Raw genomic sequence first — 17215 nt, forward strand, 5'->3', positions numbered from 1 at the left:
TCTAAGGATGAAATGTGAGTACGGTGTAAAAAGTTTGTAGCTTCGAGCTTTGGATTCGTGACTGTGTGTACTAAAATGTGTGACTGTGGTTTGTGACGTCGTATCAAAAATAACACTGAAATCATTGCTGCGGTTATTACATAATAATGTGGGATTTCTAAAGTTTCATATGACTGTATTCTAGTCTATTATTGTTTCTATGGATTCTTGTATTCTTCAGAAGTGTATATTATTTTTGCTCATGCTATCTTTGAGGAGATTGCTGAGAGATGATGATTTGATTAGTATATTGATGTGACTAAGTATGTTTTGATTAATTCTATTTCATTTGTTTTGTTATAATGGGTACACGAAGTATGCATTAAGTACCTAATGTATTGTAGATGTTTTTGAGCTCTGATTTTAAGCAATGCTGGTTATGATACCTACCTAAATAAGTTTTTGACCTAACTGTTGTGTTGTTTGGATTGTCTGCAGTTCCGAAATGTCTTAATCACCTCGTTTCTAAGGTAGGAAGTTTTTCTCAATAATGCGTCTATTAACGTTGCCAATTAGTCTTACATAATTATTGATGAAGTTATGTGAAGTTTAATATTTCATTGTGTGACATGTAGCTACCTGGGACTAAACCTATTTTGCAACAACTCGTGGTATTAACGTCCAATGCAAATAAAAGTAATCTATCTATATTGCCAATGGAGAAAGTTCATGGTAAAATTAAAATCAACCCGATCATAGTTAGCATATTTACTCTTTTCGGTTTAAAGTATTTGACGATGCTCCACCTATTACAAGCCTTTGGTCGTCTGGCCTTATCTTTTTTGATCAAGGGAACACATCCTTAAATCTTTTCTCTCACAATAAAAAAACTGAAAAAAAGTAGAACATCCTTAATTCCCGAAGTCGGGCCCTGCGCTCTGACGCAAATTTGGTGGTTCAAGCGGTTTCAAGATCCTCGGGCGATCAGTCCAGCCAGCTCCGTTACATAGCAACCATGCCTATCAATGCAGAGACCGTCAACCTTGCCGCCACGTATATGATCCTCGTCATCCTTCTCTTCTTCCTCTGGCTACTCTACTCCACCGTCTTCTAGCATCCGTGTAAGTTGAAACTATGTGAGTGATTTTTGATTTTTTTTAAATTAATCATCAGTGTGAAAGGAAAATTATTCGTGCGAAGTTAATTATCCACGAAATCTAGACACCTGTCACTATACGGCCAGTCTATTAGTGTGCACATATTTATAAATGTTGAAAATATTTGGCGTGCGAAAGAGGCGTGGCGAGTGTGGCGTAGGCGATCACAGTTCCAGCGAACTCCTCAGTTCTCTGGAGCCGTTTGTCCGGTGAAGGTGTCAAGTAGCCATCATGCCTAACCACGAGACCACGAACCTGATCGCCACCTACCTGATCCTGGTGCTGCTTCTCGCCAGCCTCTGGTTGCTATACTCGGGGATGTTCTGAGGTGCTATTTCTTTTATTTTCGCTTATTGTGCTTTTTAGTGCGTTAATTAGCGTTTAAGGCGTTGTATGTGAAAGCGCGGATATACGCGAGACACAATTGATTTTCTATTGTTTTATAATTAGCGACATACAAGCAATTAATTAAGCGGTAAACATATAGTACGTGTCATGATTATTTTTCTTTTAATTATAACTAAAGTGTCTTTCATCAGTTGAATAGTGTCATTTCTAAATACAAAAATCGCATTAAGTCAGGTTTACGTAAACCCAAAAACAAACGCATTTATATCGAAAGCTCGCACCAAATAAAATCATTCTCAAACTAAACAGAATTTAAAAACAACGATCTAACTAGTTACCAATTAGTGTCAAACATATGTTTTTCTAATTAAAACTAAACACCTGAAAAGGATGATCAGTTAAAATAACAATTACTGAATCACTGCTGTCGAAATCATAGTGTTTGATTCGCGTTTATTTTACGTCGGATATCTAAAATAGTACGCCGACCGGCGCCTGATTCCCCACAGAAATCATAACATTCCCGCGGCTAAAATAACCGAAGTAATCCGACTGAAACTCTGAATGGTCGGTCATGATCACGGAGTAAGGAAAAATAGCGGAGATGCCATGAGGCAGGTAGGTCAGGTGCCTTCTTATAGGCCAAGCAACATAATGGTAGGCGTGATCATTTACTAGAACTAGTAATGTTGGGGTTCCTTTTCATATCAAAACCAATCTGTCAAACGTTTGGTTTTGATTGATAGGTGATTTTATTTTGAAAATAATGGGGTAAGGCGTGTTAGTGCGAAAACAACGTCGTAACGTTCCTCAACCCTTGAACACCCGCATTTTGACGCGCTACTTTCTTAGAAGTTTTTGCGGTATGACATCTCCGCGAGTCATTTTGTTCTCCACGGTCCTAACACAGATGGCACACATGTAACTTTTGATGAACATTTGTGAGATTGCCAATTGTTTTTCTTGATTTTAAATGATGCGGGTCGCGTTTGACGGTTGTAAACATGTCAAGAGGTGACGAGAGACTCCCACGCGATTTTAATGTAATGCTAAAACAAAAGGGTTTTGATGTTACGGACTGGACTGTAAACAAGTTTCAATGGTCGAAATACATCGTGTGTTCTAAACAAATGTTGTAAACTCGTCATGTAGGCAGGCAGTACTGAATCATAACGTTTCGGTTAACCTATATTTATTTACTTGCCAGATTATACTTCGGCCGTTCAGAGAATGCGTTCCTGACACCTATCAGTTAGTCACGACTAGTGATGGGCACAACATAACACTGAGTTCGTTACCGTTCCTTCAAAATGAACCGCCGCATTATTTTAAGATTATTTTCGTTTTAAATTGGCGGAATCATTTGTTTTATATTTTAGTTATTTAAGTGGAAACCAAAAAAAGGTAATATTCATATAATAAAATTGTTTTATTTATTCTTTGTTACAAGTACATTGAATTGAATGTGCGAACAGAATATTAATCAGACTCCGATTTGCTTGAGGAGGTGGTGTCTTCATCATCATCTTCGCCTACATGTATAATTATATTATTATCAATAACAGAATCAATCCTGATATCTCGGTCTAACAAAAGCCGGGTAATCAAATAAAAACAGATCGAAAACACTTGAAAAACGTGGTCTATGCGCACGAAACGACAACGGACGACTGTTTTAGCGTCACAAAATGGCGGCCCATAACGCCATTTGGGGTTACCATTTTTAATCTAAGTATAAAAATGCGGTTTGGTCATAGTTTTATTTTTATATTTCATAAAAGTTATAATTAAGTCTTATAGTCCATTATTTTCCAATTCTTAAAAAGAAAATCAAAACGTATTATTTTATATTATAACTGTATAAGAACAGATTACGATACTTGCCTGTTATTTTTAGCACAGCACTACAAAATATAAACCGCTGACATAACCTTGTAATAGCGCAGTATAGATTTAGAAAAATATTGTTTACCAAGTTATTTGACACTCAGTTTGGCACAAAATTATAACATTCATTGATTATTGATATAATAATGTTGTTTTAATGCTCCTCAATTGTTAAAACGGTAAACAACCAGCAAAAATATTTTTATCGTAACTGCAACGCCATTGCAAAGTTACGTCGTCAGTTCAATCGCGACGTGTCAGGAACGCATTCTCTGAATGGCCGAACTATAATATAGAAACGAAAGAGGTTTGCTTACAGATGATAGATTTTTGACATGAACCTCGTAGAAAAAAGTTTGTAAGCAAAACGAATCAATAATCCTTGTTTGTTTGAACTACTGAACATTTTATCAGCGGGCATTACATTACATTTCCAAAGCAGTGTTTACAAGATTAATTCGTAGATACAAAATAAAAAAGAAAAGTTTTCAACGTTTTGCAAACAACAAAAAATTTACTGTTGCAATAACTGAAATTAAAACATCATTTTGAAAGGTTTAATGCTGTAAAAACAACGTGTTTATAAGAGGAATAAGAATGTTTTTTTTTTTTTTTTAATTTTACTGTTCTATGTAACTCATAGTGACGTTTTATATAGTATCTGCCTACACGTACGAGCACCGATATTTCATTTTTACGATACGTTCTGAAATCGATGGGTCTCTGCCAATAACAGAAAGCTTTTCGAAATAAACGTTACCTATCAATAGACTAAACAATATACACGCAATATTTATGCAGTGACCGCCCACTTGCATATTATAAGTTATTTCAGAAAACCGTTTGATGTTGTGCAGACGACACAAACTGCAGTTTGTTATTACCACGTCGATAACGTAAATGTATTTGCATTACGGAATTTTGAAAATAAATCAATGTTATTCAAAATACGTAAAGAAGTCTGCAACAAAAGTGTAAAAAAAAACAAAAAAGTGAGAATGTTGACCAACAATTCAAAAATATCACGACAAATTGTCCCTAAACTCAAAAATAGAACGTCTATTTAAATTCTGAATTAACCTTCGTTCAGAAATAGAACATCGAAATAAGAACCGGCATTTAAAAACAAAAGTTTGACGTAAATCGCGGCTTGACTCAAGAAGATTGATCGTGCTGCTAAATCTAACGGGAAGATGGATAGAAAAAGTAGTGACAGGTTGGTTAACGATTGTAATTAATCATTTGGCGGAATGGCCGTCGATACCTTTGCCATGGTGATGAAAATAGAGAACGAAATTCAGATCACCGCGTTCCGCTGCCAACTTCTTTAACGGCCATTCCCAATATCCTATCTGTCGATTTGGTTACGAGAAAATAGAATTTTGACATTACTGTTACAGCCTTTTTATCGTCCCACTGCTGGGCACAGGCCACCTCTCACACGGAGAAGGATTAAGCATTAATCACCACGCTTGCTCAATGCGGGTTGGTGATTTCAGACTTTATAGTCCAGGTTTCCTTAACATGTTTTCCTTCACCTTTTTATCAGCCATTGGTGTCTAAGATATACTTAGAAAGTACGTACAAACTTAGAAAAGTTGCATTGGTACTTGCCTGACCTGGAATCCAACCCACACCCTCACACTCGAGAGGTTGATTCTTTACCCACAAGGCCACCACGACATTCATCACGACATTCATCATTGACATTAGTCCCATACAAGTAATATTCCTATCGCTAGTAAGACAAAACCACAGATAGATAGCATAGTTTGAACGGCCGTAAACTGCGATTAAAAATCTGTGTAAAGTTGTTTATGGGTGTTGTTGAAGGTTCAAAATGTTTACTCAACTATAAAAGGTAAAAGGAATTATTGTGAACGATTTAACGATAATTTTTGATCCATTAAACATATTTTAGTTGATGTGAAGGCGATGTAAACTACATAAATAGATCTATTCATGCCACATTAATGTAAACAAATAGAACGTGGATTTAGGACTTTGTGTAGTTGGCAAAGACATTGTATAGTTTAAATTGATATTTACCCGACTTCGTGGATTAAGTGGTCAAGGTCTTATTCTACCTAATGCTGGGCCCTCTTTGAGAAGACGGTACACATGTCATCATCATCATGTCAGCCAATTGCCGTCCACTGTTCGCTGTCATGGGCAGCATATAAATATCTAATTGATAAAAAAACTTGAGATAGTTGAAAAGCTCGTATACGGAAACCGTCTGTCATGGTGTACCTGAGCGTGTGATGTAATAATAAAATTTTCTTTATTCAGATAACTGCGATCATATATATTATTATAGAGAAAGGGGATGACCAAAGACAGGATGGACTGTGTGAAACTGTGTGACTGGAAAGAATATCACTTATGGAATGGAGTATGAGAGAATTATGGAAGAGGAAGTTAGGCTGCATTGATCATAAATAAAATTAGGATAAGCGCATGAGGATAATAATGATTTAAATGCTCGTAGTTGTAACGTTTCGAGTAAAGATGATCCTACGTTCAAAGGGGAATCCGTCGAGATTTGGAAACACGTTAAGAACTTTAACACTATGTTTTGATGTTTGTCTGTCACGTACTCGTAAAACAATATGAAATAAAACATCATCTTTACTATAAATGCGAAAGCAACTTTGCTGTTGCGCTTTCACGCAAAAACAACTTAACCTTTCTAAACGGAACTTAGTACACAGAAAGGCCAGAGCCTGAGATAGGACATAGGCAAATTTTTATAGGAGTACCAGGAATGATTCCCTCGGGATACAGGTGGGACCGTGGGCAACAGCTGTCTGAAGATATGCGCTCGTTATAAATAGGTAGAGTTAATAGAAATTGAAATCTTGCTAAAGTTAATAAAACTACTTTTAACGCTTGCATTTTATTATGTAAACTAGGTACTCGTAAAGTATGATCAGTTCAACCGCAAGGCATTTAGCTATAATTTGTGTCTAACATATCCATAGGAAACGAGAGCTTTAAATTTTATTGCAATATTTATTTCCCAAGCACATTTAAACCCCAGACACTCAAGGTTGATTACACCATTATTTTTAAATTTATTTAAACTGCTAGTAATTTGAGATCCCGTCATTCCCAGGTTTATGTAAATTCCAGCTGCTGCATCCCAAATTAATATTATCATCATCAAAGCTAGTAGGTACTCTAACACCCACATCTTACTCGTCATAATTCCTTGATGTCCCCGAAATATTCATAAATACTTCTGACTAAACTCGCACAATTTAAAACATAAATAACAGATTATTGCGACATTTAAACACACTGTAAATATTTTAAAACTACTTTTTATTTAGAATTTAGAATCGTAATAAAATGTATAAGTCATATAATTCGGTTTACAGGATGACGTCAATGCAAGTTTCCTGTATTTTTATAATAGGCATGATGACAAATTTTTAAATTCCTTTGTATGATGTAGGTATACGTCTATTTTATATGAAAAATTATTAATTTTAAGAAAATGCGAAGTTTTTTTATCAAATAATTGCATTTTTCTCTGTCCACTTTGAATCCGGCGCGAAAACGCTTGTCAGTGTCATGTCGTCACTTGTGACGTCACGACTGAAATTACAAGACGCAAGTAAACAACGCTCGTGCAATAATTAAGTTTTTTGTGTTATTAAATATGAATTCGAAAGTGCATAGGTGTTGTGGGGTCCCCCAGTGTAAGAACACATCCAAAACAACTCCTGATAAGTTATTTGTGTACGTTCCTCACAATAAAAAAATACGAAACAAGTGGCTTAAACTTGCAAGGCGAGATTCAAAAGCAATATTGCCCAGGGTACAACTTTTTTTTTGTGAAGATCACTTTGATGTAAGTTATTACATAGTTCTCTAGATTCTAGCATAGTTTATAATGTAAATAACTATTTCGAGGTTAGGTTTCACCTCTCATTGTTTTTTAATTAAACTAGTATACTTACATGGAAGTTTTAACATTTCTAAATTCAGCTGAACAAAAATCTTTATTTGATGCCGAAAACTTTCCCAGCATTATGATATCAATTCTAGGCAAATTAGCGCTGTTTGCCTTGATAAATCCGGGCTCCATAACTCGTGTTATAAACAATTAATTAATTAAAAACAAAGATCGCAGTGGAAGTTCACAATAACGAAATGTGACGTTCGCGCGCTTTCGCGCGAGTTGTTTTGAGAAATGACGTCACGAGCTCTGATTGGTGTTCAAGATATCATGGCGGATTGCCTTATTTCGTAATTTTATTTTATAAAAATACATATTAATCACATTATTAACAAAGAAAACAATGCGCGTTTTATATTCCAAGCTTCAAGTTTAATTTAATAAATATATTATTTTAATGATTTTTGATTACTGTCATCATGCCTATTGTATTGAAATAGCTGTTCTGGAAATAGCACCAGAATTACGAATCGTAAAAATGACACGCGTTCCCTGGCAACACCGATTTCAATGAGAATCATAGATTAATAAAAAATCCTATTTGTTTCAGAAGCTGTTCAACAACTCAAACTTGAGACCAATCCAAGATGGCGGTCAACAAACGCTATAAAAACATTTAATATTTAGGAAACCGTAATTTTAGTAAATAAGTTAATCGTAAGTTTAAGCATTGTACACCCAAGCATTTAAATAATTTAAAACCATGGACAAGACTAGAGGGGTCACATAGCATGGAACAAAACACCAGTCAACGTGAACATTTGACAGTGCTGGGCATTCCAATATGAATAAAGTCAAAACTAAAAATAACCAATGTGAAAGACAACACGTTATGGAAAAATATCTAATTTCAGAGAAATGTTATTGAGTTAGCTAATTTATTGTTGATGTTCGGTACAAATCATCTCGTTAAAGAATTGATCGTTGTTATATGAGATAAGAGAGTTTTTGTAATAAAGGTTTTATAGAATTTCAGCCTCTTATTTTAATGGTAGGTAAGCTTTAAACTCCATCTATACTATACACTTACAGCCAGTTTCTTCATCAAAAGTTAAAGCCAAAGTAAAAGTCAAAGTAATGTCTAAAGTGAAAGTAACGGTCAAATTCAATTTTTCTATCAGTTTTGCTGTCACTTTAGCCTTGAAAAAACGAATTTGACCGTTACTTTTACTTTAGACATTACTTTAACTTTAACTTTTGATGAAGAAACTGGCCGTTATTGATATATTTTTCAAAGATTTTCTCTATTTAAATGTGATGAATTATTTGCTTACATCAGTCACCGAGTGTTATATTCAAAATCTTTTATCGATTCAGTACGCACTGCCATATTTAGAAATGGTAAATATATAAGAATAAATAAATGAATAAACGAAAGAAGTATTATTAGAGCATTTATTATTCAAACAGGTACGAAATACATTTCAATTAAAATAAACTAACAATAAGTCGTGGTGTCTATCAAAGAAGAGTAAGTAAAATAATAATTGCTTTAGTTATTGCGAATACCACAACTCCCTTTAATATAATTGCGACAAAACTATCTTTCAAAACATCTATACTACTAAAAATAAGTTTCTATAAATAAACAGGTCCCGTCAGTAACAATATTAAAATTAAATCAATTAGAAACCCAATAACTGTTTTGACAAGTCAACATCTGCTGGGTTTGAACAAATCGAATAGCAAAACGATTTGAAGTAACTTCAGCTAAATTATACTAGTCAGATCGTCTTCTATAGTAAGGGTTATTTAAATTTCGAGAGGTCTCGGAGGCCTCTTTCTCTGCCTCTGGCTCCTCCTCTTCCACGACTTCCTGGGCCTGCGGCTCGTCACTATCCAACGTGATAATATTCACACCTTCTTCTTCAGCATCCTGATCAACTAAATAATCTTCTTCCGCAACGGGTTTATTCTTATCTTTATTCTTCTCATCATACCGCACGTGGACGAAGCGTCGGTTCAACTTTGTCGTCGACGTGGGCGTTTCTTCCTGTTTGATATCATGTGATGAGGGAGTCTTGGGTTTCATCACCACAGTTTCTCTACTGGTTATTACAGGATCCTCGGTCTCAGACATAAATTGCATCAACTTTACATCGGACACCGATGAAGGAGGCTGTTTGAGCGTATGTAACGTTGTTTCTTCTTTTGTTTCGTTTTTATCATTTTCGTTCTCCGAGTCCGACTTACGGTTCGGGTCAAAGACTATGGGCTTTCTACTGAACGACCGCTTTCGGGCTGCTTCTTCAGCGAATGCACGCGACTTTTCATCATCGGGACGCGCTGCGATATATTGCGATGGTTCGACATCTAGATCTATAGTGGAAACACTTTCATTAGATAAATATGAAATAATCTTTTCTGATGACGCTGACGGAGGAGGTGGCTTCGAAGATGAAGCTTGTGTTTCTTTTGTATATAATGCTTTAGTACTTGGGCCAGCTTGTGTAGTTACTTTTTCCGGATCAGGACCTTCTTTAATTTTCATGGCTGCCTGAGTACTCTTAGTTTCGTGAACAGGTTCTTTTTCTTTGACTTGGACTCCCATTGATTCCGAGGCAGGAAGAGTTTCCTTTACAGTTGGAGCACCTGAAGTTACCGTTGGAGCTCCTGAAGTTACAGTTGGAGCACCTGAAGTTACAGTTGGAGCACCTGAAGTTACAGTTGGAGCACCTGAAGTTATAGTTGGAGCACCTGAAGTTACAGTTGGAGCACCTGAAGTTACAGTTGGAGCACCTGAAGTTCCTTGAGCAGTCTGCTTATCGTCGTGTATAGCTTGGACACTTGTAGTTTCTTCAGGAGGCAGAATATATTTGACAGCTAAGTCTTCCTCACCAGACCCATGTTGTTGCTCTGGAAGTTCAAAAGGCTTTGAACCAAAAATATCAGGCATAGTGTGGTGGCGTGTGCTAAGACGCGTCATCGACGGGTGATGTTCTGGTGCAGAAGTGCTTGGGACATCTCCAGTAGTATCTGGAAGTTCTTCAGTTTCAGCAGGCTTAGTAGGTAATAGTTCGGGATACAAGAGACTTAACTCTTGTGAGATCGCATTTTCATCGCCAGGTTTTGTTTCTTTGTCTTCAGGAGGTTTGGAATCCAGATCTCCTAAAGTAGTTTGACCTTCTAGTGTCTCTTCATTCGTTGCTGCCGTGTCGCCGGATGGAGTCTTCATAATGTTTATATTCGCAATTTGAATTTCGGAGGATTCTGGGATCGTCGAAGGTTTAGAATCTTGAGGTTCTAAGGAAGTTATTTTTAAAACATGTTCTTTTGCAGTAGCCGTACTAGCAAGGCTAGCCTTTGACATATCGACCGCAGCTGGAATTTTTGAAGACCCCTGAATGTCTTCAGGCCTTTGTAATGTATTTGCAGTTGCTTCAGCAGTTGTAGAATCACTAAGTTTTAGTTGATATAATTCAGATCCTTTTTTGGAGGGCTCTTCAGGTTCTGTATCTTCTTTCAATTTGCGCACTGTCGCTTCTGGTAATACTTTTGATTTTGACCTTCCCAGATTAAGAACTTCCGGTGCCGCAACTGACTGGGATTTAGAGGGGGTAGGTAATTCGGTGTCTGAATCTCGGATTCTCAGCGGTCGCATGGTAAACGCTTGAGACTCTTCCTTGCTAAGTTCGTCCGTCATCGATGGTGCGATATCTAGTGTTACTAGTTGTTTTTCCATGGTTTGATCGTCCCCGTAAAACATACTCTTCCTACGAGTTATTATTTTTTTCTTATCTTTTTCAGTCAGTTTTTTAGCTGCTTCAAACTGTGCAAGTAGTGCTTCAGTCGCCTCTTCGTCTTCTTCCAATTGAAGTTCATCTCTGCCTTCCCCAGTCATTGCAAGCAAGTCAGAATCAGAAACTCTACCCATTAATTTTTTTGCGGTTCCAATAATTTTTTCGAAGAATCCTAATTTACGATGTTCTTCTACTTCCAGAGATTCTTCTTCTCGTTTGCTGTCTGCGTGTTCCCCGTGTCGTATATGCCAAGGGAAATGTAGGGATGATTTTCTACCTGTCAAAGAGGGCCTGGTAGGGGGCTGGTCTTCAGGTGTATCTGAGTCTCTTCCGAAATGTCGCTTAATTCCAGGAAACATTCCCGGTGCAAGGGGAGCTTCTTCGGGAATGTCCGCTAGGGGCACATATTCTGGGGCCGTCCATTCAACTGGAGCGCCGCCAGGCCAATTACTCTTGTCAGTGTCATCATCTCCTAACTGTCTCATGTGTTTGTGTATGGCGTCTCTGCTATCTGGGAAGTGCTTCAGCAAGTACTCCCAGTCGTCCAGCTGCAGCGTGAGCACACACGACTTGATGACAGTCTGGTACGAATGAGTGTACGGAGTATTGCGTAATAAGCCCTGGATCTGAAATTAAATTGTATTTCAATGTATTACTGCTACTTTTGCATTGATACGGTTGATGTCACGTGTGTATCTCTAAGATGAACAAACACACAAATTAAAATAAGGTAGATAATCATACAATTAGAGCTATTAAACTAGACCGATCATTAAACGTCAAGTAGAGAGTCGTAGAGTAGGTAATGCTTATGATGATAAGTTCTTCTGTAAGTAATCATCAAGCAATGCAATGGAATTAGAGTTTTGTGTTCGAGAAATAAGAATCAAATTCCTATACTCACAATTCCGAAGTAGGAGCCGGCTGGGTAGACCCTGGCGCTGATGTCCATCTCCTCGCAGGTCTCCTTCACCTTGCCCGTGTGTATCACGTACATGGCGTCCGTAATATCGCTCTCTTTTACCACGTACATGCCTAAGTTTATCACAGTTTCATTTACACTATCAATACTAATATAATATTCATAAAGCGGTTGTTTTTCCTACTGAACCGATGTGACAAATTATTTATCTGTCGGAAAGCTATAGGTATTATGCAGGAGTAATCTCAGCAGTATTCAAAAATTAACTATTAATACTGGCACAAGATGGGCTCTAGAAGGAACATACGTGAGTTTCAGTAAAAGTATTTATGGTGGTGTGGTCCATCCGATAGTTTCCCACCTCATAAAAAAGAGTTTATACTATTTAAGTAGAGTACTAACCTTCGTTATAAGTGTAAATCCTTAAACATCCGACTAGTTGCCTCAGGAAACCAGCGTCGCATTCTTCAAATATATGGTGCTGCAATTTAACAAAATTTTAGACTATCCAGTATTATTACTTGCATAAAAATAGAGGAAACTTAATGGTGACTAGGAACATCACTCTAGTTGCTGTAAATCCGCTGTTATTCACGGTATAACCGTGAATAACCATAATCTAAAGAAAAGATTATCACTCTCCCGAATGATCATCTAATCCCCTATCTCTGAACCAAATATGCAAGAATTAGTTCATAGTGCAGTTTCACAGCAAAAACATCCAAACTCAAAAGCCTCCTATTATGAATTAGATATATTTTTTGTGGCGCAGACACAAGTGCACTCACTATTCCTTCACTCTCTGCGCCCGATGGGACGGCAATCCGACACGACCGGAGAGAGATCAGGAGCAGGGCCGACATTAATGTGCTCTCCGATGCACGGGAGATCATATTGAATTAGATTATATTGAAGGCTTGTACCCCTTACCCTGGTGATATGATGATAGTAAGCTGCAGACATGACCCGCAGTCTCAGAGACAGCGGAGCGTGCACCAAGAAGTGAGGCTCTTGGAATCCTCGGTTCTCCCGCCACAAATGTAAGGTATACTTATTGACGATATTCACTAGGTGCTGAGACACTCGGTTGTTCTTCATGAACTCCTGGATAACATGGAAATTGGTTTGTAAAAATATTAAGTTCGAAATGTAGGATAAACTTTGGAATCGATTGATGGTGCGAAAGCAACTCTCAATTAATTTTATTTTTTATTTATTCCTTTATTTCAGGTAACTAGGGCCCATAAAAATACTAATACATATCTATATTAATATTATAAAGCTGAAGAGTTTGTTTGTTTGTTTGAACGCGCTAATCTCAGGAACTACTGGTCCGATTTGAAAATTTCTTTCAGTGTTAGATAGCCCATTTATCGAGGAAGGCTATAGGCTACTTTTTATCCCGGTACGAGAAGTAGTTCCCACGGGATGCGGGTGAAACCGCTGGTAAGTCATACAAAACAATTATGGTCGCGCTTTCACGTCATACTTCTAAACCGTTTTAAATGAAATTGAATAGAGAGAAAGGACAAACTTTTTATGTGGCAGCGAACAGTGGTTCTTCAGAGATGAGGGCTAAAATCTTTATACTTTTCTAAAGAGCAATTTGATTGGTTATACAACTTTAAGCAACGCTTTTGAGGTAGCTTCTTGGTCACAACTTTCGTTCGCCTACATTTCACTGAAAACGCGCATTGATAGGTAAAAAACTAGATTAAAATGACACCTTACATAACATGTTTATTGTGGAAACAGTGTTGGGTGATATTTTTATGTTTTCTTGCGCTAAAAACATCGATACGTTGTTATTTTTTCTTCTCACACGTCATGTCGTTGCATCCTTGCCAACATTTCAGTCGATGCATTGAATACTGACATTTTTATAAATTTCTCGTAATTAAGAAGACGGTTTTGGCATCTTGATTTGTTTGTAATGTGTTGTTTAAATTACTTTTTATATATTGAACGATTAAATAACTTCACAGCAAACTCACCAAAGATGGTCCTATTTTTCCTAATTGCCAAGATATCTGAGAACTTTCTTTATTTTCTTATTATAGCGCTAGCTAACGCCAGCGGTTTTACCCACGGCTCGTGGAAGGATATTCTTCTTGAATATAGGTTACCTATACCTACCTAAAACCGAAGGATTTCTCAAATTTGACCTTCCTGATTTTTGTATTTAGGACATGTACATATAGGTACGATTATATTTAAATCACGTAAGTACTACATAAATATGTCATGTTATTTTGAGCATCGTTTAAGACTTTGTCGATTGCAAATGCTTTGAGTAAACTGAACGCAAGTACATATTTATTAGTTCGGAACTATTTTACGACCGATTTAACTATCAAAACTATTAGTACAAGATGTATTATATAATCTTAAGCGTGTCGTTAAATTTTAATTGGCATTTGGACGTATGTGATCAATATTTACAAATGTAGGTTGTCTGACTGACAGACCAAATTACCTATTTTATACCAAAAGTTACCAAATTACCTGATGATTGCTGAATTATGGAAGTCACTTTTGGTAATGATAATAATATTCCACCACACTGAAGCACCATGTCGAAAATGATAACATGCTATGATATCATTCATGTCACACAAATGTAATTTTTTCTTATGTCAAAGTTTCCTCGAATCCGCCTGATGGCATCTGACGAGAAATTGTAATAGTGCTGCACTGCTGATTACTAAGAAAGCAGTTTTAATAGAAGTGAGCTTTATAATAGTCACAACCGAAAAACATCCACTGCTGGATGAACCTGCCTTAAGCTAAGGGAATACTCACCGCACTGGGCACACTTGTAAGTGAGCGCAGTGGGAGATGTTGCTACCCATCTCCAACCAAGGCAATTAATAACCTACTTGGTACTTTGCGGTACTTCTACGTCACCAGTTAGCTTACTCACCTGCAATTCAAGGTACTTGCTGTAGAAGCTGAAGGAGCGGTAGGAGGTGTACTGGATGATGTTCGAGAACTCCCCCACGTACACCATGAATACCATAGTTGATATTATCTGGAGGATCGCCACGAATAGCACCTGATAGGACAGAGGAACTGCGTGTAGAGATCAGAAAAAAAACACTCAACTGTCTTAGTCTTGTCTACAGGGAAGGCTGCCTGTCATATAGGAGCGTGGGGAAGCTGCAGTGTGAAGATATGGAAAGTCACAATCTTATATGATCAATCATATTGGTTAATTTTTATTAATTTCTCCGCAACAAAGCCTCGCTCTGCTTCTGTGGATCGGTAGCCTAAAGATGAAGTGATAGAATGGAATCGAATACACCCAATTCATTACCTCAGACTGTTTCTTCGGCATGATGTCTCCGACGCCATTTTGAGTGAACGTCGTGATCACGAAGTACAGCGAGCAGATGTAACTGTTATCGCATTGGCTTGAACCATCATCTATGTATAATAATATTTCTATATTACTTGAGTTACAAACAAATATACGCCATAATATTGTCTTGGCCATGTTATGACAAGACCCCTAAATGTCTCAAAACCATTAATTAGTTAAACCTTAAGTTTAACCTTTAACGAGTCAGTGCAAGTAGCCCGATATGACTATTGGTGATGATGGAAAAATTTTGGTAATTTTTTTCCTAACTATGGGGTCGGCTTCCAGTCTAATCGGATGCAACTGAGAACCAGTATTTTACTTAGAGCGAGTGCCTGTCTAACCTCCTCAACCCAGTTAACCAACAACCCAACATTTGGTCTAGACTAAAATAATATAATTTATGACTGACCCAAGTATCTCCACGAAGAAAAGGGTTTGATAGAGTCCTCTACGGAGCCAATGAAGTACCACACACAGGAGACAGCGTGCACGAACAGAGTGAACCAGATCAGAACAGCCATGATGGTGGTAAACGTCAGGTTGACAGTGATGCTCTCGTTGCGTTTGCGCAGACACTTGTGGACCGTTGCCTTGTGGACACAAGTTCATAGTTACAGCCTTTTTATCGTCCCACTGCTGGGCAGAGGCCTCCTCTCGCATGGAGAAGGATCGAGCGTTATCACGTTTGCTCAATGCGGGTTGATGATTTCACAGACTATATAGTCCAGGTTTCCTCAAGATGTTTTCCTTCACCATATCAGCCATTGGCGACTAAGAAATATTTGAAAAGTACATACTGTATTAGTAGGTACTTGCCTGACCTATATCCACTAGGCCACCACGACTTGATACGTGCTAGTGGTTATTTTGTAGGTACACACTAAAAAGTGGATTCGTAGGTGGTTTCCTAAAATACTTGTTAACTAGTTAGACATACAACCTACTAGGGGTTTTTTTATGCAATGCATTCGTTTGAACAGACAAGCTATCTAGGTGTTCATAAGCGAAAATATATAATTGGTTTCCAGTTTTTATAAATTGTTGTCTGTGATGGTTGTCAAACTATTTATTTTGATAATAACATAAAATAAATAAAGTTATCTTACGATTCTGAAGGTCCGGTTGAGCCGCAGCCATGGGAACAGGAACCACCGATGTTGGACGGAGGCAAAGCTCAGCAGCTCGAAAGGAATTATGGATATGAAGTCGTATCTGAACTCGCCCTTAAAGTACCTTAAAAAAAGTTCAAAATAAATATAAATAAATTATCTTACGAAAACGGAAGAAATTGTAAATGTACAAGCATTGTGAAGAGCATGTGGCTAAGGGTGCATCTACATGGGGCAAGTAGCTTGCGCATGTTGAGGCACATGCGCAGGTTACATGCGTACATTATTACAGAAGTCTACATGGTGCATACAGCTGGAGCAAGTTAACATGTGCAAGTGACAAGAGCACGCGGGTGGGTATTTTGCTTTGCTACATGCGCGAGTCGCTGGACCCGCACGTTTTTAAAATGCATGTATCCTGCTCATGTGCCTCAACATGCGCAAGCTACTTGCACCGTATAGATGCACCCAAAGTTAACATCAAAACTGAATAAAATCACTAACATCTTTCTAATAGGCAACAGCATTTTCTTTATATTTCTATTTGGAACTAGGAATGGCAGGGAGTGCTGGGTAAATATCTTCAGAAAGAAGGCGAAGTCCAAGGAATACAGTGTCGTGAGCATCCACCTGCTATTATCCTGCAGGCAAGAAAGTAAATATATATTCTATTCTATTTTTATATTCGGTGCGGCATCAGTGCGGCGCCGGTACGTCGAATGCTCGACAACAGGACTGTTGC

General features: G+C 37.6%; 1 protein-coding gene and 1 long non-coding RNA gene across 4 annotated transcripts in view; one reads left to right on the forward strand and one right to left on the reverse strand.

The window, feature by feature from the left end:
- The first annotated feature begins 908 nt into the window (after positions 1-908).
- LOC124646276 lies at positions 909-8308 on the forward strand. 3 transcript variants are annotated; one of them, XR_006986313.1, is made up of 2 exons: positions 909-1115; positions 7889-8308. It is a non-coding gene; the product is annotated as an uncharacterized LOC124646276 (long non-coding RNA). The 3 variants fall into 3 exon arrangements; XR_006986312.1 differs by having other exon boundaries at positions 909-1100; XR_006986311.1 differs by lacking the exon at positions 909-1115 and adding an exon at positions 1185-1464.
- Positions 8309-9058: 750 nt separating this feature from the next.
- Positions 9059-17215, reverse strand: part of LOC124645707 — a 38138-nt gene continuing 29981 nt past the window's right edge. Inside the window, exons 34-42 of the mRNA XM_047185563.1 lie at positions 16978-17114; positions 16471-16597; positions 15774-15954; positions 15317-15426; positions 14924-15055; positions 12931-13104; positions 12403-12481; positions 11983-12113; positions 9059-11704 (exon numbers count right to left, since the gene is read on the reverse strand). Of these exons, the coding sequence (XP_047041519.1) occupies positions 9059-11704; positions 11983-12113; positions 12403-12481; positions 12931-13104; positions 14924-15055; positions 15317-15426; positions 15774-15954; positions 16471-16597; positions 16978-17114 (3717 nt within the window). The remainder of the gene's footprint in view (positions 11705-11982; positions 12114-12402; positions 12482-12930; positions 13105-14923; positions 15056-15316; positions 15427-15773; positions 15955-16470; positions 16598-16977; positions 17115-17215) is intronic.

Source organism: Helicoverpa zea, chromosome 3 (genome assembly GCF_022581195.2).
Source record: "Helicoverpa zea isolate HzStark_Cry1AcR chromosome 3, ilHelZeax1.1, whole genome shotgun sequence".
Classification (NCBI taxonomy): domain Eukaryota; kingdom Metazoa; phylum Arthropoda; class Insecta; order Lepidoptera; family Noctuidae; genus Helicoverpa; species Helicoverpa zea.